At 41.0% G+C, this 26,915-nt stretch overlaps 1 protein-coding gene across 2 annotated transcripts in view; it reads right to left on the reverse strand.

Annotated features, from left to right (window-relative positions):
• VPS41 (VPS41 subunit of HOPS complex) overlaps positions 1-26,915 on the reverse strand; it is a 145,932-nt gene that overhangs the window by 97,615 nt on the left and 21,402 nt on the right. For both annotated transcript variants that reach the window (XM_074284492.1, XM_074284491.1), the window contains exon 3: positions 1,230-1,337. In XM_074284492.1, coding sequence (XP_074140593.1) covers positions 1,230-1,337 — 108 coding nt within the window. The remainder of the gene's footprint in view (positions 1-1,229; positions 1,338-26,915) is intronic.

Here is a 26,915-nt window from a genome sequence, read left to right on the forward strand (position 1 = left end):
GGCAAAAGTTAAAAGTGCTATAATTAAAATGATCAACAAAACTCAAAATGTAACTTCCTTCATTTCAATCTTCTCTCCCTTCTTAAAATGTTTCATGATTTCACTGTGATGATAACTTTTATCTCTGTTTAAACTTTCAGGACAATTCAAATTGTTAACAGAGAAGGGAAAAGGGGCAGATGAGGAGATGGGGAAGAGCTCAAAAATCCCGGAGAGGCCATCTCATCCAACTTCCCTAGTTGACAAATAAACAAAAGGTGGGGTGACTTGTCCAAGATCCCCTGGGCAGAGACAGCAACAGGATCTATGCCCTGGTCCTCTGGCCCAAGAGCAGGGCTGGCTGCTGTCCCACACAGCTCCACAGAAAGCTGGTGCTTGGCCACGTCCTGCGGGAAGTGCCAGCATGGCATCCAGGGATGGAGATGCTCAGGGCACAGGTAGAGGGAGGGGGTCTAAAGTTCAAGGGACTGGCGGGACTGAGATCCAGATCAGGAGCCCGCCTCTTGGTCAGTGGGCTGATGTGCAGACAAGTGGGCCCTGAATCCACAGGAACCATGAAGAGTTCTCAGAGCCAATGAGCAAAGGAAGGGAGTCTGGGAGGGGAACCGGGACAGAGCTGCTCACTGAGGAATGAGCATCCCTTGAAGGTGCCTCTTGGATCCCATTACTTGAGACTACATAGAGGCAGCCCGATGGGTAGAACAGTGGAGAGGACACCAGGCCTGGAATCAGAAGGACCTGAGTTCCAATCCAGCCCCAGAGGCTTACCAGCCACGAGACCCTAGACAAAGCATCTCTCCACCTCAGAGTCCTCAGTTGTAAAATGGAAATAACAACATGTGAAGAACAAATGAGAAACTACTTGTAAAGGGCTTAGCACAGGACCTGACCATCTGTCTGTGTTCATCTGACCCCCTGTGGAAAGCAAGTGGCAGGGTCCCCAGTCAGGGCCAGCCTCCTTCTCTACTTTCTGGGACTATGCCCAACAAAATAAAACCGCCTCTGCTCTCAAAGGGCTTACAGTCTGCTAGAGACAACAGAAAAGGTGGGAGGAGGCGGGAGGGTCCCTGAACAAGGCACCACGACCTGGAGGATCCATGATATTAGAGCCCCCTAGGCCCCAAAATGCCTGTGATCCTGGAGCCTCCAGAGCCCCCTCAGCCCCAGAGCCCCCACAACCTCAGACCCCCCACAGCCTCGGAGCCCCTGCAACCCCAGAGTGTCCATACCTTCTCATGCACCGTCAGGCAGCTGGCGGCGTCCTTCTGCAGAATCTCCGTCACCCCATTGGAGAGTCGCTCGTACCTGAGCTTGGGCTCCTCTTCGCTTTCTTCCTCCTGTGAAGGACAGGGACAAACCATCATCTCTGTGCTGTGAGTGACTTGAAGGAGCCAAGGCCACAGCCTGGGAGGGAGCCGGACGCCCACACCCCGCCATGTCTGTCTGTTCATACTAAAACCTGTTCTGGAAGAGGCTACTCAGCAGCCTGCAACAAGGTAAAGAACGGAAGGGGGAAACATGGCAGCGTAAGCGCTTCCGTTGCACCTGGAAGGTCAACAGCTTTTAGAAAGTAAAATACACACACACACACACACACACACACACACACACACACACACGCACGCACACACAAAGACACACATTCATAATTAATGTAGCGACATGGCAGTTTCTTTTGATCCAATCCGAACGACCAGAAAACATTAAAAACCTATTAGATGCCAGGCACTGTCCTGGGTCCTGATAAAAGTAAAACTGCCTCTGCTCTCAAGGGGCTTACAGTCTGGCTGGGAATAGTGGAGGACGAGGGTGGACAACATAAAAGCAAAATGCTGAGGAAATGCCACATGACCCAGGGGAAGGAAGCGCCTCTGACAGCTGGAATTCAGGAAAAGAAGCACGAGGATGCAACTCTTGAGCCAAGTTTTGACAGGAGCTGGGGAAGGGAAGAGGTTACAAATGGCAAAAGTGCATTCCTGACACCTTGAACTTTAAGGGAAAAAGAGGCCGCACCAGCAGTGAGAGAAGATAGGGTGGGTCAAGTCAGAGGTAGTTGTATGACACATGTGGGTTTTGTGGATTTCTCATGACCCGTGTCTTTGAGGGACATTCTAGTAAAGCGGCTAAAAACCGATCCTCAAGAGTCAGGAAGACCTGGATTCAAGTCTCCGCTGGTCCAGATCTCCAAGAGCCTCATTCACTGCTAGAAGACAAGATCACAAGTTGCCCACCCTACAGTGATCTGTCCTGCTAGAGGCAGTTTCCTCAGCAGGCCATCATCACCTCACTGAAATCAGACTACGACAAAAAGATGCTCTTTGGGGCACTCCCTCCCATGGCCACTGAAAAGCAGCTCAGGGCTCCAGGATACCTTTGCCCCAGCTTCTCGTGGGGACTAAAAGCAAGCGAACAGGCCGAGAAGACAGACTGCCACTAAGAACAGGAATTTTGGTAGCAGAAGTCAAGAATTAGGGGAGAGGGGATTGAAAAAAACAGCAGAGGAAAGAGCGGACGACCAACCCATGGAGGATAAGGATGCCTTTGGGTTTCCACAGATCCAACTTAACAACGTGTTCCAAGTAGCTTGGATTGGTGTCATTCTATTTGACATAAAAATAGAAAGTTAAAAATACTGGTCATTTTAGAAATGGCTACACGACAGTCCAGAAGCCAATTTAAGTGAAAAATGGCAGGACCAGGGCAGTATGCAAATCATTCTCAATCCTTTTTTAAAAATTACACAAAACTCTAAAATGAGAGACTTCCAAGTTACAATAGGCAAACCTTCCTGACCAAGGTTCATCTGCCAACTATGGAATCTCGGATTTCTAGCTGATTAGCTATCGATGGACAATCCTACCAATTCTTACTGAAAACACGGAGCTGCCTCTTCTCCTTCCCCCAGCCCCACATTAGAAGAGGGAGCCCTTGCACCCGAGGGCTAACCTCCCTACACATACAAGATTCCCAGCCAGTGCATCCCCTCTTCTCCAACAGACTTCCCTCACACTGCCTTGTTTTCAATCTCTTCCCATCAGCTGGCCCGCTGCATTGCCACAGCAGCCCACAACATCCTCCAGATCACTCGTTTGATTTGGCCATCTCCCGGGTCCCTCCTCCCCTCCCAGAGAAGGCTATTCCAGAGGCAGGGTCTCCCCATTCTTCCCCCTCACTCTCTTGAAGGTCTCTTCCCGGCTCACCCACTGGCATGTTCTAACCTTGCCTCCTTCCCGGCCGATGTACGCATTACGGCCGCTCTCTTCTCCTGGACACTCTCCTTCCTCCTGACGATCTTGCCCCAGTCCCAGAGTTCCGGCCTGATCTCAGGATTTCTCCTGGTGACCATCCACTCCCAATTATCAGGCCCACCCTGGTCCTTCTTACACAGTGCTGACCTCCCTAAGGATCACCAGCCTCCACCTCCATTGGACATCAAGCCCAACAGGCCCCAAGCTGACCTCCCTCTGCTCGCCCCTTCCTAGGTCCCTCCCACTGACCCCAAGAAGAGCAGACTCTCAATTCAGGCCCTTTCTCCTCCTCTCTCTCTGGCCCCACAGAGCTCATCTCTTGCCAAAGCCTGGGATTTTACCTCCATTACATCTCTCCCACATGGTCCCACCACCCTGGGCAGGCCCTCATCCCTGGGGCCACTCCACGAGCCAATGATGGGCCAGTTACCTCGACTGTCCCCTCTCTCCGATGGGTTCAGCTGGCAAAGAGATGCCATCCCCCTACTCAGTAGTCTCCAGAAACTCCAGATCACACACATAACCCTCTGTTTAACAGTCAAAGCTCCACTTTTCCAGACTTCTTACACCTCCTCCCATTGGACACCCTGTGATCCTCCCTCCGGCCTCCTCACTGTTCTAGGCACAAAGCCCTCCCTTGACTGACGCCTGCCCTCCTCGTCCCAAGCCCCTCGCTTCCCTCACACCTAACATCCTGCCTTCTAGGAGAAGTCTTTCCATTATTCCAACTGTCCCCCTCAACCAGCTTGTTTGTATACAGCTGTCTGCAAATTGTTGGTTACTCCCTTTGACTAGGAGCTCTCCCAGTCTTTTTTTGTCTTTCTTTGTGTATCCAATGCTTGATACTGTGCCTGGCACACAGCAGGCACTTAATAAATGTTGACTGACTACTAATAGCTTCAATATTAGAGAGTACTAGATGAAGAATCAGGAAGAATCGGGTTCGAGTCCCAACCCCAGTGATACAACCCTGGGTTACTGACCCCAAGCCTCGGTTTCTGCATCTGTGCAATGCATAATTGGGTTACAGCCTCTCAAATCCCCAAAGTTACCCACAGATCTGCATCTATTCATCCAGTGCCTGCTCTCTAAAAGGCCCAGGGCTTCCATCTGCCTCTAGAAATGAATTCCTGAGAATGACAGAAAAAAAACAACGCGGCTGTCAATGTCCAATGACAATTATCTTTCTTACTTTGAATAAAAGAGGCGGCTACAAAGCGATCCTCTAGCAAATCTTTTTGTCACAAATCAAAGAGCCATAATGTCCATTTTTACCTTCATCAACTAATCAACTATTCCCAGAAGAGGCAAAAAATGGTTTCAAAACAAAAGAATAAACAATTTCTATTTGTCTTTTGTGGCAATGAATACAGCATCACCGCAAAATTTCCATTTAATGCTGCACAGATGACATGGATGCATCCTGAAATGTGTTAAATAGAAATTGAATTTCTGGCACTCGTTTATATAATAAAATACCACATGTTGCTGAAGCCTGGACATCCAATGTGCAGCCAATGTGAAGAGTTAATTCAAGTCTCTTGCCTATTTTGCATAAAAGCCCTCATCCACGGACCATTAGATAAAGTTACTGTAAATAAGTTTAGCCTGTCTTATTCACGAGTTAAAAAGGAAGTCATTTTCTCTCACGTACATATATGAAAACATATACTTTCCAAACTCAGTGCACTGAAGCATTCTTGCCAGGCTTTGGGATATAGAAATAGAATGAAAACTTTAAGATTAAGCACCTGATGCGACATTTCATGTTTTTCTGACAGGTATCTTTTATGTTAAGTTAAAGGTGATTTCTTTTTTTTGCTTTTTTTTTTTGCTTTTTTCTCCCTTTCTATAAACAAAGAAAAAGGAAAATGATTTATAAAAATCCATTTCCCCGAGTTTCTAATGCTGCAGAGTCTAGATAACATTTTAAAGCAAAACAACAAAACACCAAGGGGATTTAATATACTTGAATTTCACTTTATTTTTTTTTAAATAAAACAGAAAAAAGCTTTCATGCAGCTTGAACTAAAGTAAACACAATCCAGTGTTAATAAAAAGTAAATCAATAATTTTTGTTAAATTTTAATAATCTTGCAAACCTACAAATAAAACCATCAGTAGCTTGAGTTGAAATGACAGTTAGCTGCGTTTCTATGACAACCTGGTGGAAGAGTACAAGTCCTGACTTGCAGCTAAGCTAAGATATGAACAGAGTGACATTTACCCCATACAAGGAAGCTCACAGCTTTCCTTTAACCAAAAATAAATAAATAAATAAATAAAGAAGAAGAAGATGAAGAAAAATCAATTTCTCAACTATCATGGATTTTTACTAAGTGTATAGATAGCACTTTTAATAAAAGTAAAGCCCTCTTCAAACTCCCCTATACGACTCTGGACAACATTTTAAAATAAATTTTATATTATTTGTACCAAGGATGCTGAGTTTTCACATTTAAAAGAAAAGTCACTTTGTGGGGGGGCGGGGATGACAAAGAGAAGGACTTCCTATCAGAGTTTATCAAATTTCTGTCAGAAATGCCACTAAGTACTTTGTACTTTGTACCACAAGGAAGATTTTCCTCAAAGAAATCAGGCTACGCCATCTTGATTTGAAAGCAGCCAGAATGGTATATAGCCCTCTACTTTCCAGGCTATACAAATCATTTATTTAGAATCCATCTGGCCCACTGGCGTCTCTGGAGTATGTAACAGCAATGTCATAAATAGGCTTCTCCAATATAGTTTTACAATTGCCTCTGAATGTTCTCAACATCCTTCATAAAGTGATATATACTGCACGGAATTCCACTAACCTTGCTATAATTCAAGGGGAGAATTAGAATGTCTTTCATTTGAATTCTTGAAGTGAAAAGAAAAGACCCCTCCTTCACCATCCCTTACTTCTAAAGGACTAGGCCCCCCTGGAGCATTATCAGAATACAAAGCCCGGGATGCTCTAGGGCTAAACATGTCCACAAAGGCATGCTTGACCGCTTGCCCTCGTCTCCTGGGACGGTCTTAATTAGAGCAGGACCCCTCCACACATTTTCTTTTCTGCGTTATGTACCTAGACATTAAATCCTTCACTCTGTCAAGAATCTCTGAGGCCCTCGAGGGGTGTCGGCCTTCTAGGGACACCAATCAGAACTAGTCCTCTGGACGCCCCGGGCACAAGCCTATGGAAACTGGGGTCATGGGGATGATTGGGATCTCCGCCATGAGGGCCGATGGGAGCACATGTCCTTCTCTCCGTCTGCGGGACTCTTGTTCACGTGCTCCCCGTTTTCAAGGCCAAAAGCCTCCTCAGCACCCACAGTGAATGAGCTGCTGGCCACCTCACTCAGGAAAGGCTGATTCTCCCGGGCACCCCCAGAACTGCCGGGACTTCTCCCCAACTCCTCCTCTCCAAAGAACTTGTCTCAGAGGTTCTCTCTCACAAGTGTCATTGTCTTTACCCCTGGCAGCAAATAAAATGTTCAAAGCACCATCTTTCTCAACCTTTGCTGAATGTAACTGAATGAGACCCAGTTTCACCTCCTCAACAAATTCCCATGGTTCTCTGCTGGCCCCCAGGATCACAAATAAAGGCTACATTGGAGGAGACCCAGTGGCTAATGGCTGTACAGGAGAACAGGCCCTTAGAGACCACCATGTCCGGGTACCTTGGGTTAGAGGGGAGGAGCTTGCTCAAGGTCACCTGGCTCCTAACAGTCTGAGGCATAATCTTAACTCAGGTCTTTCTGATTCCAAGCCCAGTGCTCTGCCCACTACACCCCTTGAATGCCTCTAATTTAAATTTCATCAAATCTAGTCTTTTCCCAGACCCTTCGCACCTTTTTGGTTTTCTTAGTACCTTCCAGTAAGAACTAGACCTCCGAGGTAACCCCCAGCAAGGGTGAACATTCAGGGGCAGCAGGAGCTGTCCAGCAACTCTGCAGATGAACTGGGCCATGAAAGGCCCTCAGGCAGTTTAGAACTTGAAGGGAAGAGGGAAGACCTCCTCCAAGGTGCCCATTGCAGGAGCCCCTCACCGAGTACAGAAGAAAGGGGACAGCGGCTCCTGGGCAGATGGAGGGCCGATGCCCCACTTAGGGCCAAGTTACACCAAAAGGCCAGAGCCAGCTAGAGAAGTGGCTTTAGGAAACCAACCAGGACAGCAAGAAGAGGGCAAATAAGTGGAGACCACAGGGAGCAGCCCAACAAAACTCCCCGAGATAAATGGTCTTTTGAAGAACATCTAATGCCTCGGGGATTACTCTCTAGAGGCTGGATAGGGAAAGAGCTTTCTTCTCCCAGAAAACAGCATTTGAGAAGGTCCTACAGGCACTAGAGCCATGAGGAAGAGGGGAGAAAGCACCTGCAAGCGCCTTGCAAGGCAGTGAAACCCATAAAAACAAGATTTTTCAGATCCTGAGAAAAAGGATCTTCTCCATATACCACTGACCATTCTGCTTCCTTACAGCTGGAGAGAGGGTTATAAAGGGCTGAGGAATCTAAGAGTCTAAGATAAAACTGATTTTTTTTTAAAATCAATCAATAAGGGGGGCGGAGCCAAGATGGCGGAGAGGAAACACACGACTCAGTGAACGTCCTCACTCCCTCACAACCAATTAGATAAATTAAGTCTCAAAATTGGCTCAGGACTGATAGATACCACAAGGACTGGAAGCACGACTTACCAGCTGAAGAGAATCTGGAGTTTCAACAGGAAAGGTCAGTTCTCAGGGGAGGAATAAGAAAGACCAGCACAGACGGTGGGGTAGGGGCACACTGCGCCCATTGCGCTGGGAGGGGCTCTGGGATCAGAGAAGCCACTGAGGTAAAGGAATCTGGCACAGGCTGTTAGCTCTTCTCTGCTAATTATTTAGCAGTTCAGAAGAGAAAGCCAAAATATTTTAAAACTCAGATTAGATTCCCCCCCCCCACCCCCCACCCTGGGGGTGACTCGGCAGACTCGGCACCAGGGGGTGTGGCCTCAGCTACCTCCTGAGAATAGTTAAGAGACTGACAAGTGGGTGGATACGGCCCAAGGCAACACACACGGCCTAGCTTAGCTGGAGGGAGTGGAACTCAGCTCCAGGAAGTCCCAGAGAAGCGGAACCTTTGAACTAGGGACCGCGGTTTCTGGCAGACACTTCCAGTTTGAGCGCAGGGGCTTCTCACGTCACCTGCTGCAGACACCCACTCCCCACCCGGACACATAGGCTGGGCTTCCTGCAGTCTTCACTATTCTACGCCCTCGAAGCAAAGCAGTGCTAATCACCTCTGAGGCACTCCCAGGGAGGGGGTGGGGAACTCTCTCCCAGAGCTCTCTCTTAGCTCAGGCGCAGGGGCCGCTGCATCCATCCGGTCTGGGAGGAAGCTGGTAAAGAAGTAAATAATTTCCTACCCCAGGGACAGACCCCAAAACATTTTTTAAGTATGAGCAAAAAAGCTAGAAAAACTATAGATTCCTTCTATACAGAGAAAGAGCGGGTACCCAACCCCGAGGAAGTTAACAGCAAAGATTCAGAAGATAACAACCTAAAGGGGAACGATTCCTGCCCCCCATCACATAACTCTCTCCTAGAAGAAGCTCTTAAGAAATTGAGGGAGATCGAAGAAAAATGGGGCAAGGAAAGGGAAGTTATGATAGAGAATAACAACGTCCTGAAATTGGAGTTGGAAAAAATAAAGAATTCACAGGAGATGCAGGGAAACAAAATTAGTGAATTAGAAAAGGTTAAAAAAACACAGGAAAGTAGGATTTCTGAATTGGAAAAGATAAAAAAGTCTCAAGAAAATAGAATTTCTGAATTGGAAAAAGAAAATAATTCTCAAAAAAAAAAAATTAGGGAAATGGAAAAAAATTCAATAGAGCAAAATAATTCATTTAAAAACGAAATTGGGCATTTACAAAAAGAACTAAAAACTGTGAAAGAAGAAAATAACTCCTTAAAAGTCAGGATGGAACAAATAGAAATGAATGATTCACAGAGAACCCAAGAATCAGTCAAACAAAACAAAAAAAATGAGAAGCTGGAGAACAACGTCAAATACTTACTGGGAAAATCTATAGACCTGGAAAATAGATCTAGGAGAGATAATCTGCGGATTATTGGACTTCCAGAAAACTATGACCAAAAAAAGAGCCTAGGTTCTATTTTACAGGAAAGTATCAAAGAGAACTGTCCAGAGATAATAGAAACAGAAGGGAAAGTAGATGTGGAAAGAATTCATCGAACTCCTTCTGAAATAGACCCTAAAAAAAGAACACCACGGAATATTGTGGCTAAGCTGCAGAATTACCACACAAAGGAGAAAATCCTGCAAGCAGCTAGAAAAAAACAATTTAAATACCAAGGTGCCACAATAAGGGTCACCCAAGATCTGGCTGCCTCCACATTAAAAGATAGAAGGGCCTGGAACCTGATATTCCGTAAGGCAAAAGATCAAGGACTGCAACCAAGAATGAACTACCCAGCTAAGTTTAGCATCTTTTTCCACGGAAGAAGATGGTCATTCAATGAAACAGAGGAATTCTATATGTTTCTAAGAAAAAAACCAGACTTAAACAAAAAATTTGATCTACATCCACAAGACTGAAGAGAAACAGAAAAAGGTACACAGAACCCTTGAGAACTGTAACTCTGTTGTGGGTATATAAAAAATACTCAAGGATAATTTGATTTTACTGATATAAAAGAAAAAAAGGGGGGTGTAGTAAAGGGAAGGAGGTCGGTTCAGAAAAAGGGGAAGGAGTGATAAAAAGAGGGAAACTACATCCCAGGAAGAGACATAGAAAATACACCATATCTGAGGGAACTTAGTGAGGGGGAGAATCATTGTGTGAATCTTACTCTCATCAGAAGAGGCTCAAAGAGTAAATAATTAACATATTTGTTTTTCAGAGAATTTTCTCTCACCTCATTAAAAGGGGGGAGAGGAAAAGGGAAAAGGAAAAGGGGAATAAGTGAAGGGACTTGGAGGGAGGGGGGAGGGATCCTAAAAAAAAAAAAAAAAAAAAAAAAAAAAAAAAAAAAAAAAAAGAGGGAGGGTTGCGCGTCACAAGGGGGGTCTGTAAATTAAATATCGGGGAGGGGGATCAGGGGGGTCAAGGGAAAAAAGCATAATCTGGGGATAATACGATGGCAGGAAATACAGAATTAGTAATTTTAACTGTAAATGTAAATGGGATGAACGATCCCATCAAACGGAGACGGATAGTAGATTGGATCAAAAAGCAGAACCCTACAATATGTTGCCTACAGGAAACACACTTAAAGCAGGGAGATACATACAGAGTAAAGGTAAAAGGTTGGAACAGAGCCTATTATGCTTCAGGTAAAGCCAAAAAAGCAGGGGTAGCTATCCTTATCTCAGATCAAGCAAAAGCAGAAGTAGATCTCGTTAAAAAAGATAAGGAAGGAAACTATATCCTGCTGAAAGGTAGCATAAATAATGAAGCCATATCAATACTAAACATATATGCACCAAGTGGTATAGCATCTAACTTTCTAAAGGAAAAGTTAAGAGAACTGCAAGAAGAAATAGACAGTAAAACTATAATAGTGGGAGATCTCAACCTTGCACTCTCAGATTTAGACAAATCAAACCACAAAACAAACAAGAAAGAAATTAAAAAAGTAAATAGAACATTAGAAAAACTAGGTATGATAGACCTTTGGAGAAAACTGAATGGCAATAGGAAGGAATATACTTTCTTCTCAGCAGTTCATGGATCCTATACAAAAATTGACCATATACTAGGACATAAAGATCTCAAAATTAAATGTAGGAAGGCAGAAATAATAAATGCCTTCTTCTCAGATCACAATGCAATAAAAGCTACATTCAGTAAAAAGTTAGGGGTAAATAGACCAAAAAGTAATTGGAAACTGAATAATCTCATCTTAAAGAATGACTGGGTGAAAGAGCAAATTATAGAAACAATTAACAATTTCACCCAAGATAATGATAATGATGAGACATCATATCAAAATCTTTGGGATGCAGCTAAAGCGGTAATAAGGGGAAATTTTATATCTTTAGAGGCTTATTTGAAGAAAATTGAGAAAGAGAAGATTAACGAATTGGGCTTACAACTTAAAAGGCTAGAAAAAGACCAAATTATAAACCCCCAACCAAAAATTAAACTCGAAATACAAAAATTAAAAGGAGAAATCAATAAAATTGAAAGTAAAAAAACTATTGAATTAATAAATAAAACCAAGAGTTGGTTTTATGAAAAAGCCAATAAAATAGATAAACCTTTGGTAAATTTGATCAAAAAAAAGAAAGAGGAAAATCAAATCGATAGTCTTACAAATGAAAAGGGGGATCTTTCCACCAATGAAGAGGAAATTAGAGAAATAATAAGGAGTTACTTTGCCCAACTTTATGCCAATAAATTTGATAACTTAAGTGAAATGGATGACTTCCTCCAAAAATATAGGCTCCCTAGATTAACAGAGGAGGAGATAAATTGCTTAAATAGTCCCATTTCAGAAAAAGAAATAGAACAAGCTATTAATCAACTCCCCAGGAAAAAATCCCCAGGGCCAGATGGATTCACATGTGAATTCTACCAAACATTTAAAGAACAATTAGCCCCAATGTTATATAAATTATTTGAAAAAATAGGGGATGAAGGAGTCCTACCAAATTCCTTTTATGACACAGACATGGTACTGATACCTAAACCTGGTAGATCGAAAACTGAGAAAGAAAATTATAGACCAATCTCCTTAATGAATATTGATGCTAAAATCTTAAATAAGATATTAGCAAAAAGACTTCAGAAAATCATCTCCAAGATAATACACTATGATCAAGTAGGATTTATTCCAGGAATGCAGGGCTGGTTTAATATTAGGAAAACTATTAATATAATTGACCATATTAATAATCAAATTAATAAGAACCATATGATCATCTCAATAGATGCAGAAAAAGCATTTGACAAAATCCAACATCCATTCCTACTAAAAACTCTTGAGAGTATAGGAATAAATGGATTATTCCTTAGAATAATCAGGAGTATATATTTAAGACCGTCAGTAAGCATAATATGCAATAGAAATAAACTGCAACCTTTCCCAGTAAGATCAGGAGTGAAACAAGGTTGCCCACTATCACCATTACTATTCAATATAGTACTAGAAACGCTAGCCTCGGCAATAAGAGCCGAGAAAGAGATTCAAGGAGTTAGAGTAGGAAATGAGGAAATTAAACTATCACTTTTTGCAGATGACATGATGGTATACTTAGAGAACCCCAAAGACTCTGCTAAAAAGCTACTAGAAATAATTCAAAATTTCAGCAAAGTGGCAGGATACAAAATAAATCCACATAAATCCTCGGCATTTTTATATATCACTAACAAAATGCAACAGCAAGAGATACAAAGAGAAATTCCATTCCAAACAAATGTTGATAGTATAAAGTATTTGGGAATCCATCTACCAAAGAAAAGTCAGGAATTATATGAGAAAAATTACAAAACACTTGCCACTAAAATAAAATCAGATTTAAATAATTGGAAAGACATTCAGTGCTCTTGGATAGGCCGAGCGAATATAATAAAGATGACAATACTCCCCAAACTAATCTATTTATTTAGTGCTATACCAATCAGACTCCCAAGAAACTATTTTAATGACCTAGAAAAAATAACAACAAAATTCATATGGAAGAATAAAAGGTCAAGAATTGCAAGGGAACTAATGAAAAAAAACTCAGAGGAAGGTGGTCTAAGTGTACCTGATCTAAAGCTATATTATATAGCAGCAGTCACCAAAACCATTTGGTATTGGCTAAGAAATAGACCGGTAGATCAGTGGAACAGATTAGATACAAAGGACAAAAAAGGGTACATCTATAGCAATCTAATCTTTGACAAACCCAAAGATTCCAACATTAGGGATAAAAATTCATTATTCGGAAAAAACTGTTGGGAAAACTGGAAATTAGTATGGCAGAAATTAGATATGGATCCACACTTAACACCATATACCAAGATAAGATCAAAATGGGTCCATGATTTAGGCATAAAGAGGGAGATAATAAATAGATTAGAGGAACAGAGGATAATCTACCTCTCAGACTTGTGGAGGAGGAAGGAATTTATGACCAGAGGAGAACTAGAGATCATTATTGATCACAAAATAGAAGATTTTGATTACATCAAACTAAAAAGTTTCTGTACAAATAATACTAATGCAAACAAGATTAGAAGGGAAGTAACAAATTGGGAAAATATTTTTAAAAACAAAGGTTCTGACAAAGGTCTCATTTCCAAAATATATAGAGAACTGACCATAATTTATAAGAAACCAAACCATTCTCCAATTGATAAATGGTCAAAGGATATGAACAGACAATTCTCAGAGGAAGAAATTGAAATTATATCCACTCACATGAAAGAGTGTTCCAAATCACTACTGATCAGAGAAATGCAAATTAAGACCACTCTGAGATACCACTACACACCTGTCAGATTGGCTAAGATGACAGGAACAAATAATGACAAATGTTGGAGAGGATGTGGGGAAATTGGGACACTAATACATTGCTGGTGGAGTTGTGAAAGAATCCAGCCATTCTGGAGAGCAATCTGGAATTATGCCCAAAAAGTTATCAAACTGTGCATACCCTTTGACCCAGCAGCGCTACTACTGGGATTATATCCCAAAGAAATACTAAAGAGCGGAAAGAGACATATATGTGCCAAAATGTTTGTGGCAGCTCTTTTTGTTGTAGCTAGAAACTGGAAGATGAATGGATGTCCATCAGTTGGAGAATGGTTGGGCAAATTGTGGTATATGAAAGTTATGGAATATTATTGCTCAGTAAGAAATGACCAGCAGGAGGAATACAGAGAGGCCTGGAGAGACTTAAATCAACTGATGCTGAGTGAAATGAGCAGAACCAGAAGATCACTGTATACTTCAACAACGATACTGTATGAGGATGTATTCTGATGGAAGTGGAAATCTTCAACATAAAGAAGATCCAACTCACTTCCAGTTGATCAATGATGGACAGAGGTAGATACACCCAGAGAAGAAACACTGGGAGGGGAATGTAAATTGTTAGCACTAATATCTGTCTGCCCAGGTTGCATGTACCTTCGGATTCTAATGTTTATTGTGCAACAAGAAAATGATATTCACACACATGTATTGTACTTAGACTATATTGTAACACATGTAAAATGTATGGTATTGCCTGTCGTCGGGGGGAGGGATTAAGGGAGGGGGGGTAATTTGGAAAAATGAATACAAGGGATAATATTATAAAATATATATATATATATAATAAAAAAAAAAAAAAGAAAAAAAAAAATAAAAAATAAAATCAATCAATAAGGATTCTTTTTCTATCTCTCTAGCCCTAACTCTCTTCCTAACTGAACAAAAAGAATGGGCAGGCCCTCGAAACAAATGAAGAGTTGAGCAAAATAAATTTCTACATTGGCTAGATCCAAAGAATGAGCCCTCTGGATGATGATGCTGTCATGTCTGACCTCACAAACACTTCAAAGCTGTTTTTCTTTGGAATAAGTTTCTCCCAGCTCTGCGCTTTCCATGCTGGGCTGCCCACATGGGTCTCCCCCGTTTTCTGAACCAAGCCGGTCCTCTACCTTTTTCTTAGATCTCTTTGGGATAAAGGCCTTGTAGCAAAGGACACGTGCATAATTCAATATGACCTTCCAGAAGGGGGCGTCCAAGGCCCAATGGCTCCAGCAACAGTCCATCAAAGGGCCCATTTTCCCAAAGCCCCTTTATCACTTGTTCTTTTCCCTATCCATCCATTTTGCCCGTCTGAGGGGTTTGAGATGAAAACCTCATTTCTCTAGTTATTAATGATTTGGAGCATAGTTTTCAGAAGTCTGTTGATGGCTTATATTTCTTACTTTTAAAAATACTTATTTATACCATTTGGTCATTTCTCAGTGGGAGACTGGATTTTCTTCTTATAAATTTGAATCAGTTCTTTATACAGGGTGTTTCAATGTCTCAACACAATCTTCAGCAAAGTTTAAAATGCTCTGTATGTACTTTAAAGAAAAACTTGCTGCAAAGATTTTTTTTTCCTCAGTTACCTGTTTCCCTTCCGATCTTAACTACATTGATTTTGCTTGTGCAAACACACACACACACACACACACACACACACACACAAAGTTATATAATCAAAATTGTCTATTTTATTTTCTGGGCTCTTTTCTAGCTCTGGTTTGATCTTCCCCTCTTTCCAGATCCAAAGGGGAGTCTTTCCCACTTCTCTAATGTGAAACCTAGAACTCTTGGCAAACTGGGCACAATTCAGTTTTGGGCTCACGACCCAGAAGAAGGGATTGGGTGAAGAGAACAAAATGATTAAATCCTAACCTTCCATCATATGGAAAGAACAGTTAGCTTTCGAGAATATTAGCAAAAGTTTTGGGTTCTTTTTCATTTAAATCCCTCTATAGTTCCCTAGACTAAGAAATATTTTTAAGAAAATTTTAAGAAAATTTTTAAGAAAAGAAAGTGAAAAGAAAAACTTAAAAAGAAGCCCTCTAAAACAATGGCAGAAGGAAAATAGAGAAAGAATCTGGCAGCAGCACCAGCTAAGTTTTCATGTAGAAAGAATATTAAGCAGATGTCCTCAATCATTTTCTTGCCTGGGGAGTGTATTTTTAAACTAATGTTCAAGGTTTTAAAGTTCTATGTATTCATACTGCTTGCCTTCACAATGGATGCAAGAGACCTAAGAGGGAGGAAAAACTGAATTCAATTAAAAAAAAAAAAAAAAAACAAACATGAAAAATAAAGAAATAATAAATTAGGAAGGTTGTTTTATTTTTTTAAAGCTCTATATATTGAGAAAATACAACTTCATACTGATCTGGCATTTGAGAATATATATTCAATCAACAAGTGCTTATTAAGTATCTACTACTATGCGCCTGGAATTATGCTAAGTGCTAAGGGTATAAAGAAAAACAAGAAGTTAATGCCTGCTCCACAGAATCTCACATCTTAGGCTAGACAATTTTCAAAAAAGCATAGATAGCAAGTGCAAGGTTAACACTGGGGGAGGGGGGTTCGAAGGAAAAGGAGGGACAAAGACAGTGACAGAGACAGAGACAGACAGAGACAAAGAGATTGTATGTGTATGAGTGTGTGTGAGTGTGTGTGTGTGTGTATTTGGGGGGGGGGTAAGAAAAGAGCAAGAAAGGTCTCCTGCCTGCAGAAGGTTTTCTGGAAGCGAACCTTTGGACAGCCACTGCAAGGGAATGCACTTGCAAGACAGAGCATCCTCCCTGAGGAACAAGAAAACCCATTGCTAGACCACAGAAAACCCAGAGGAGAGGAAGGTGTGCAAAGACTGGAAAGGGAGGAGGAGGCCAGCTCGTGAGGATCTCTGAATGCCGAGGACAGGGTTTTATGCTTGACCCTGACAGTAACAGGATGCTGCTGGAGGTTACCGAACATGAGTGGGGAGGAGGGAGGAGGCGTGTAACTCTGTCAAGTCCAGCTTTAGAGAGAGATCACTTTGGAGGCTTAGTTTCTAGAATAGGGATTGGAGGAGATGAGACTTAAGACATAAAAAAATATGACACAAAATACATCCAGAATACTCTCTAGTTATCTGGAAAAATTATTCAAAATTTCCAAATATTATGCAGTCCGTGTCATTTAGTAAACATTTTTAAAAGCATCAAAAATTAAATCCTTCCTTTTAATAAAAAAATAGAGAAAAATCTGGATTTATAGAAGAAAAATTGTTGGCCTTGATGCAGCTGGGGGTCCCATAGAACACAGGACACTAGGCCTGGAGTCACAAAGCTGAGTTCAAATGCAGCCTCAAACACCTAACTGACTCGGTGACTCTGGGGAAGTTACTTCACTCCTGGAAATGTTTGTAAAATCACTTAGCACAATACCTGGGAGAGGGCAGTTGCTTAGTATTTTCTTCTATCACATGTGTTACTAGCAGGGAGGCTCAGGTGTCCCACTGCAGTGAGCCCCAGGGAGTTGGGGCCCAGACCCTGCCTTGGGAAGGTCCTCTTGCCATAACACACACACACACACACACACACACACACACACACACACACACACACACACACACTCACACAGCCACACACACAGTCACACACACACACACACACACACACACTCACTCACACTCACACACACAATCTCTCTTTGTCTCTGTCTCTGTCCCCTCCTTTTCCTTCGAACCCCCTCCCCCAGTGTTAACCTTCCACTTGCATATCTATGCTTTTTTGAAAATTGTCTAGCCTAAGATGTGAGCTCAGATAAGGAGATGAAGCTGCTCCCTCAATGGGATCAGGCCCTCTGGCCCCACTAAGGAAACTAAGAGCCTCCCCCCCCACCAATGGAGTTCTTTTCTTTTAGGAAAGGATTTGTTTCAGAAGGCTTTTTAGTGATAAGGGTCTGGAAAAGATCAAATCTGTGAAGGCCTAACTTCGGAATGTCCACAGGAAATGGAGCAATGAAAGTCTCTTAAGTCACACCTTGGTAACTTCTCAGGACACGGCTACTGCCCAAAACAAGCTGCTCCTTCCCAACACTGTAAATAAGGGAGATACAGCAGAATCACAGAACTGGAGTCTGAAAGGACCTCAAGGGCCTCTGGTACAGCCCAGGCCCAGGATACTTGCCTGAGAAACAGTTGTCTGGTCTCGCCCTGACGCCCTCCAGAGAGGGAGCATCCAGAGCTATTCACTCCTGCAACTACCGTTTGAGAAAATGGGCTTTGGGTATGAGATATTAAAATTGTAAAAATAATAAGTACAAATCAAGATATTACAAACCTCTTTTTAAATAAAGCAGACATGACAAAAAATATATATATCGCTTCTAACTGTTTTACAACACCAAGTTTCTATTGCCTGGCACAGAGGAGAGAGAGACAAGAGACAAATAGGTAATAGACAACAGAAACAAATTAACAGATTGGAGGGGAAAAAAAATCAAAATGTTTAAACACCTAAGGGGGGGGAAAAACTGATTCAAGGTAAGTGGCCCAAATTCAACAGAAAGTCTGTCACATAAATGTAATGGTTAAGATTCCATTTGAGCACAGAACTGGAAAACAGAAGGAAATAAGAAGAAAACTCCCAAGAGGAAAGAACTGCACACAGTAGGGAATGTGAACATAATGGAATATTATGATGTGATAAGGCATACAAACATCACAGAGAAAATGGGAAAGATTTGACTCAAATGATAATGGAGTGAAATGCACAGAACTAGGAGAACAACCTTCCTCAATGACTACAATGCTCTTTTACAAAACACAATGCTCTTTTAAGGGGGACGGAAATCAGTCTAACTTCCCAAGGCCTGATGGGAAAACAAACCTCGTACCTCTGGCCCGGGGGTGGGGGGGGTCCAATCAGGGAGTAGTGATATACCCATCAATAAAAATTTCTTAAATCATACAGAAGGTGGTACAACTAGAAAGGCTAGGGTGGCAAATTTAAGTTAATTCATTAAAACTTGTATAACAGTTCATGGCTTCTAATACAATCTTTTCGTTCTTTCTACACCAAAACATGCAAATTTGATGATGATTTAATTCATTATAAAACATTTTAATAACCAAATCAAGCCCTCATGTTGTGCAAGCTCCTGAATACAAACCACCCTTTGTTGTCCAGGCACCCAAAAATCACAGAAATGAGAAAGCACAGAAAAAAGGGACTGCTCTGGCCCATCTTCTGGGTCCTAAAAAATGTCCGTCTGGCTTCTCCTGAGCTGCTGATATTCTCTGGCCTGAATCCCTTCCCTCTGCCAAGAAAGGAACACCGGTCCACACCCCATCCTGCGGCCCGCACTCTCAGCACTCTCATGGCAAAAAAACCTGATACTCATCTTCCTACCGGGACCCCTTCCTTATGTTCTAGCACAAGTAAATACAGTAAATGTCTCTGCAAACTTTTTCATTTAGTCAACTAGCATTGGTTCCCGTATGCACTGTTGGCAGACAAAGTCTATAGTAAGGCGATCACTCATTCCCAGATCTTCAAAGTTACTTGTTTGGTCTCTTGGATATTAGCCGGAATAATTTTTGAAAGCAGCAGACAGTGCCTCCTATAAAGATCTGAATCCAATGCTATTGGGCCAAAAGGGAGAAGGCTTCAGTCTACTACAGATGGCAGTATTTCAAAGAACCATTAATTGCATCCATGTAGGCACTCCCTCCGAGAGCTATACACCCTACTAGGTAATTTCCTGTGTTTGGCCCCCAAACATTCATGCTTAGTATTACAATCTAATCTTTGCTGGGTTAATCCTCAGACAAAGTAAATACAAAATAAATCCAGCCTCAGGCCTATACTCAAAACCTTTCTATCTGAACAGACCTGCCAGACCCTATGCTATTGTCATTAAATTTGAGAACCCAGGGTCACCTCTAGACCATTACATTTACTTTTTAAAACAGAATTTGTAAGAATGAGAAAATAAGGATGTTTCCAATAACACATGAGTTGAACAAAAGTCAAGTATTACGTTATCACGATACAAGTTTCTCTAGACTAAAATTACTCCAAAGAGCTAACAAGAATTTCCAAAAGAAAATTTTATTGTGGCTATTTCATCAATAAAAAAGATTGGGCAAGAAAAGAAAAACCAATACATTTACTTTTTAAAACAGAGTCTTAAAAAAATCCATGTGCTACAAAATAAAGATGTTTCCAATAATGCATGAGTTGAACAAAAGTCAAGTATTATGTTATCATGATACAAGTTTCTCGAGACTAAAATTAATCCAAAGAGCTAACAAATAATTTTCAAAAGAAAATTCTGTTCTAGCTAGTTCATCAATAAGAGAGAAAATTGGGGAAAAGAAGAGAATATGAAATTATTACCCTCGAAAACCTGGAGGGGAATGAATACAGGAGACAGAAAAGGACAAAGTGTAACTGGTATTCTCTCTAGTCAGGGACAAAGGTTGCTCTGAAATGAAATAATGCTGGACAACATGCTATTCTTTGTGACATCGGGACCCAATAAGTGAAGAGGAAAATAGGGTTATATTCTAAAAGCAGTGTCCTCTTTCTCCCCACCCTAGAAAAAACAGAGAGAGACAAAATTGGACACGGGATATTAGGGTCACGCCCATTCAGATGAAGGTGGTGGGGATGATTTCCCCTCCTTTCTATATTAATCAAAACCCAAGGAAAGTAACTTCTTGCTCCAAAGCTTACCTTTATTGTCTATAATTGTCCCTATAATTTCTGTTTAATTCACATAAATACCATGCTTATACAAAGTGGTGGGGAAACCTAGTGAGCAGAACTGTTATATAGAAAATGGGAGGTGGACCGTCAACTTTTTGGAATGTACAGGAGGCTGTTTTGATTCAAGTAGACAATAGAAGGAAATAATGTGCAATAAGGTTGGAAATGTAGAGTACAAATGGATGTTGGAGAGCCTTGAATGCCAAACTAGGAGACATATTTAATCTGAGAGGTAGTAGGTAATCTGCTGACGAGTTTTGAGTAATAAAGTAACTTCACATTGGCAGACAAAGTTCAGAATTGCTATAGCCAAAGAATATGAGGAACCCTTAGGAGTCCATGAGGAGGAAAGGGGGTTTACTTTACTGCCCGTCATGGGCTCAAATGCCAGTCCATCACACAGTCATAGGCCTAATTTTTACCATTTGCTAATGCCTCTGAAAGCTCAGAGGCAGTACATGATGTCCTCTCCCCCTTTCTTACCCTCATTATTAAAAAAAAAAAAAAAAATATATATATATATATATGTGTATATATATATATATATATACATATATATATATATATACACATATATATATATATATATATATATATATATATATATATATATATATATATATATATATATATAAATAAATAAACAAAAATTCGTCACTCCCTTTGGTGCAAAAATCTAGAAACTATAAGGAAGTCTCAAAACAGAGACTATAAAATGAAGAGCACAAAAAAGAGAAGAAACAGTCATCCTGAAAGAATTATCAAAATAAACCCTTCTTTGGGCTTCCATCTTTATTTTTCAGTACTTCCAGGTAATCCTCTACCCAGTCACTGAAAGTCAGGGTTCCTTACAGCCTCCCTCTGGCTTCTGCCCCTTATCTACTCAAGGTTAATACCATCAGTGTATTGAGCATCACTCCTCTCCTCTCCATCCTTCCTTTCCACATCTCTAACTTGGACTAATTGAGCCTTCTGATTGGTCTTCATGCTCCCCAGTCCCTCCTTCATGCAATAGCCCTAGTCATGTTCTTAAGATCTGAGTCTTCCCATGTTACTTACCTACTCAACTTTCTATTTACCCTCAGCAGATCGCCTACTACCTTTCAGATTAAATATAAATCCCCTAGTTTGGCATTCAAGTCTCTCCAATATCCATTTGTACTCTATATTTCCAAGTTTATTTCACATTATTTCCTTCTACTGTCTACTTAAAGGTGAAAATAACCTCCTGTACATTCCGGAAAGTCGATAGGCCCTCTCCTACTTTCTGTATTTCATTCAGGCTGCTACCTACTACCTCATCTCTTCTCATGTACTTACTCTTATTCAATCTTTCCAAAATTTTTATCTTCTTCCAGTCAGAAACTATCTTTCCTTTCTGCATCCTATCACTTGAATCACTATCTATAGTTTTCAGTAAATTATGTGAGAGTCAAGCTGTGGTCTGATATTTTAAAAAGTATTTCCAAAAACTACTGTTCCCTCACTATTTTTTGTCAAGGATGTTCCTATGAATGTATGCTCAGCTTTTCTGGAGATAAGAAAGGAAACTGGAGACCAAAATTCAAACTTGGTTAGAATAAAAAAGAAAGAGTATAATGAATACAAGTAAAGTAACTCTAATCTGACCTATTTAAATGAAATGTTAATAAAAATGAGAAATGGACAAAAGAAATTATAACAACAATCTACTAGCACTTATTTTTTCTCAAAATATTTTGTTTTTCCAAATACATGTAAAGATAGTTTTCGGCATTCATTTTTGTAAGGCTTTGTGTTCTAAATATATGCAATCTTTTTAAACATATTTCCACTCTTGTCATGTTGTGAAAAATTAAACCGAAAGGAAAAAAAAAAAAAACAGAAAAAGATTGAAAATAGTATGCTTCAATCTACATTCAGTTTCCATAGTTCTCTCTCTGGATGCAGATGGCATTTTCCACCCCAAGTCTATAGAAATTGTCTTGGAAATTGTATTGCTGAGAAGAGCCAAATCCATCACAGTCAATCATCACATAATCTTCTTATTATTGTGTACAATGTTCTCTTAGTTCTGCTCACTTCACTTAGCATCAGTTCACATAAATCTTTCCAGGCTTTTCTGAAATCAGCCTGCTCATCATTTCTTCAAAACAATAATTTTCCACTATATTCATATATCATGACTTACTCAGCCATTCCCTGACTTGTTAGGATTACAAGGTGATAACTCAAGTTGTCTAAACAATTCTCTAGCTCAGAACTCACACCTTTGGTTCAGGCTTTTGAAAGGAGTTTGCACCTTTGGACTTCTGGGGGGTAGTTTACATGTTTAAAGGAGTTTGTACCTTTAAGAGGAGCAAGTTCATTGGTTGACGTATTTTCCCACAAGCCCCTGAGTTCTCACATGCCCATTCTCTGGGAGGATAAAAGAAGACAACATTGGACCTGGACAAGCAGTCTGGATTGGGGAAGGACCAGAGCTGGAGGAGATTCAGAGCCAGGATTCAGGAAGAAGAGGATTCAAGAATCTACCTTCGCTCTGGCTGGAGGCTCCAGAAGTTTCCCAAGAAATCTGCTCATAGAGGAAAAGATTTGACAGAAAAGAAACCTCCTCCCAGAGAAGGATTATAACTTAGAGACAACAGGAACTTTATAATTTGGCGCCCAACGTGGGGCAAGGACCGATTCTGAGCCCTTCAGAGGGAGCTAGCCCAGAACTTTACACTAACTGATGAGCATCCATTCAGTTTCCAGTTCTTTGCCACTACTTGCTGTTAACAAACATTTTTGCATATGTGGGTCCTTTTCCCTATTTTATGATTTCTTTGGGTCACAGACCCAGTAGAGATACTGCTGGATCAAAGGGTACGCACAGTTTGATTGCCTTTTGGGCCAAGTTCCAATTGTTCTCCAAAATGGTTGGATCACTTCACAACTCCACAAGAGTCTACCACCACTTTTTAAGAAAATTGAATTTTTATAAATCAAGCAACATGAGACCAAGAACCCAGACAATGCCTTGGATACCAAATATACGATCTTGCCAAGTCAAGACATATGGCAACCATGGTGACAGCAGTTTACAGTATAAATTCACATGTAAAATCTAACAAGGATGAATGGTAGAGAATTCTGGAAACATCGTCTCACATAACTGCAAGAACCACTAGAAAGAAAAAAATTAAGAGAAAGCTTGCTAAAAAAGTCAACCATGCAAAATCATTCCAAGGGTCCTTAAAGATGAAATTGGAAGGAAAATGTCAAAACATGGAAAATATCTGTCAAGATTTCTAAAGACAAAAGATCTTTTCTATCGATAGCAAGAGAGCAGCACTGGACTCTCCCAGATGTGCTGCATGAGGAAACAGAAATGGTATTAAAAAAACAAGGATGGAAAGAGCAAGGGAATGAGAGGGAGGAATTCCATTCTAGAAGTAACATAACTTTGAACACCTGAGGGAACAATTCTCAAGAAAAATAAAAGGAGAGGATAGCAAGGACTTGGGAGCTGAAAACCACAGACCTTATTATTACCAGAAAAAGACAAAAAAAAATAAAAAATCAACATCTAATGGCCCAATAACTAATGGCCTGTTTTATGAAACTAATCACTAATATTTGCATTCAAAGTACCTTCAACAAAAGCTGGAGAAGAGAACTTTTGCAGATAATATTCTAGACCGGGCCACGTCTTTCATCATAAAAGTGACTAAAATGGCAGACTCAACTGCACTGTCTTGTATAAAAAGTTTTTATGAACCCATTGGGCTGGACTGGCGGGTCAATTCTAGTTGCCCCTTTTGTGGTGACGCTGCCAATAAGAAAATCCCAAAGTGCCACGAGTGAAACATGCCAGGAAAGAGTCACAGCCAAGTTTGACCTTCACTGCCCAGGTTTCCTGGAACTTCCTCCAAACCCTGTCCCCAGGAAGGACGAAAAGGAAGGAATTTTACGGAATGAGAGGAAGTGAAAGAACTGGCTGGGCAAAAAGGGATGGGTTGGTGCAGTGAACCACGTTAGCATCTGATAATACGGGAGGAAGCAAGAACCACAACTGAGGCCAGGAAGGGAACCTGGGAGCTCACATTCACGGAGACATGATAAAACGATGCATCAGGCACTGATGTGTAACTTTTTTGTTGAAGGATTTTTTTTTCCTGAAGAAAATAATATCAATAACATAACACTGAAATTTTTATGACATATTTTTAAATTTATTCTCTTTGAAAATAAGGTCTCTGTAAGTTTGCTCAACAGAGCATGAGGGTTGTGAGTTCCTTGAAGTGGGAAGTCTTCAAGAGGAAACTCAATGATCCCTTGCCAAGAGCTCTGGAGAGAAAGAGATAAGGTGACTTCCAAATAAATCCTTTCTAGCTCTAAATCCTAAGCCCCTCATGATTATCCTGCAGGGCAAGAAAGTGACCTATAGAATTCAGGACAGAGACAGGCCCAATAACTTCAATGGGGTGGGAGATCCCCCTATCAATGGAAGTCACCACATCTTCCTCAAGGGGAGCCCAAAGCACTGGGAGACAGCGCACTCACCCCGAATTCCCCAGTCAGAATGAATCCAAGGTGGGACCTGAAATCAGGTCTCCCCAACACGGAGGCCAACACCTCCTCCACTGTACCGAACTGCTTCTCTCTCACATGGAAATATACAGTATTACAGACAAAACTTCCTGAATGACACTGACTACCTTCTCTGACCTCTCTGAGCTCAGCTTCCTCTTTGGAAACACCTTTTCTATCAATCTACACAGCAGCTGTTGCCCAAACCTCACAGGTTTGAATTCTATTTTTTAGTATAATGGCTGGTATGGGTTGTTTTGATCCACTAAAAAGAGTATACGCCCAATTTCTGGCAATTATAATGAAGCGAGAACATCAATTTTAGATCTTTAATAAACTGAAGAAATAACAATCTTTCTATTCAAGTACAAAAATAACTAATGGGCTCAGTACTGGAATATATGACGACTGTTTGCATTATCTTATTCTTCTGACTCTTGGTGAAATCAAGCACTCTAACAATACTAGGATGACTGATAACATCACTGAGAACGGTAAGCTTATCCTAGAGGTTCAGTAACCATCAAGGTTTAAGGGCTGTTCATTTTATATTTTCCCCATTAACATTCTCTTTCAAGGAGTACACGATAAAATTAAGGTTACATTTTCTTCTGAGTCAGAGGAATCGCTGGATTTAAATGGAAAGACCTATGCCTCCATCTGCTGGGAAAGTTTTCTCAGCTCTGTTTCTGTAGCCTGGTCAGACACATGGCAGGGGAAAAGGAAAAGGCAAGGGCAGGCTAGATGGCTAATCTCGGATTTCCATTAGCACCGGAGGATATTAGAGCTGCCTCAGTGACCAAAGATTTTAGGCGAGTGACAGGTACGATGCAAACATGGCAGAGGCTGCGTGTCACAGCTGAGAGGGGCTCTTCAGGAGACAGATGGCAAGCAAGCTATTACATCCGGGCGTGAACGCCTTTTTCTACAAATAATTTTCTTCAATTTTCATGTTTCAAGTAGAATTGCTAATAGTAAAGGAAACATGAATAAACAATTACCTGAGCTAGAAGAAGCTGTGCCGTGTAACCCAATGGTTGGGTCACCCTTTCACCACAAAGAAAGGCCCAGTAACCTTATTTGTTTTCACCTTGATTTCTGATGCTATTACAGACATGTTATTATACACATCTCTAATATGCTCAGACTTTTGGGGAGACATTAGAAGGTCAAGTTTCCTGAGAAAAGTGAAATTAAGTCAAGTCTATTATTCTAGGCCTAGCACAAGTGAAGTGCACTGCCAAGCACTAGAATGCCCTGAGTGCTCTGAGATGACCCTCCGGCTTTTCTGTGGCTTGTCTTTGAAAAAGCCCCTTCTCAACATCCCACAGGACACTGTACATGAAGGGAACCCCTGACTCTGAGCTTGGAGAGTATTTGGCCTTTCAACAAGTCCGGCCAGAAAAGTAGGGAGGATCCAGGCCCATCATCATGGCAGGATCACCTCAAGACTCACAAGACACACAGCTTCATAAACCCCACTCTCTCTTTTGCCTTACAGTAGCAGAATTTCATGTTCAATTCACAAGAAAGAAAGCTGAAAATCCCACACTCAGGGTCACATACTGTAAACAGGATCAACTTCCATCATTCTTTTATATCAGGAAGGAGATGAAAATATACACAGGAAAAAAAAAAACCCTTCAGAAAAGCAAATATGCTTCTCGTTTCCTTCTAGTGACATGGAATAGCCCGAGCAAAATATGCCTTTCAGGGAACAATATTCTCTACTAATTCCAAGACAAGTCCTGGGCCCTCACCTCCCCAAAGCTGAGGTCCTCAAGAGCTATGTGCCTTATCAGAAGATAAGGGTGATTTCTAATTGCCAATGAAAGAGAAGCAATAACAACCAATAAAACAGA

This window comes from Sminthopsis crassicaudata, chromosome 1 (genome assembly GCF_048593235.1).
Source record: "Sminthopsis crassicaudata isolate SCR6 chromosome 1, ASM4859323v1, whole genome shotgun sequence".
In the NCBI taxonomy this organism is placed as follows: domain Eukaryota; kingdom Metazoa; phylum Chordata; class Mammalia; order Dasyuromorphia; family Dasyuridae; genus Sminthopsis; species Sminthopsis crassicaudata.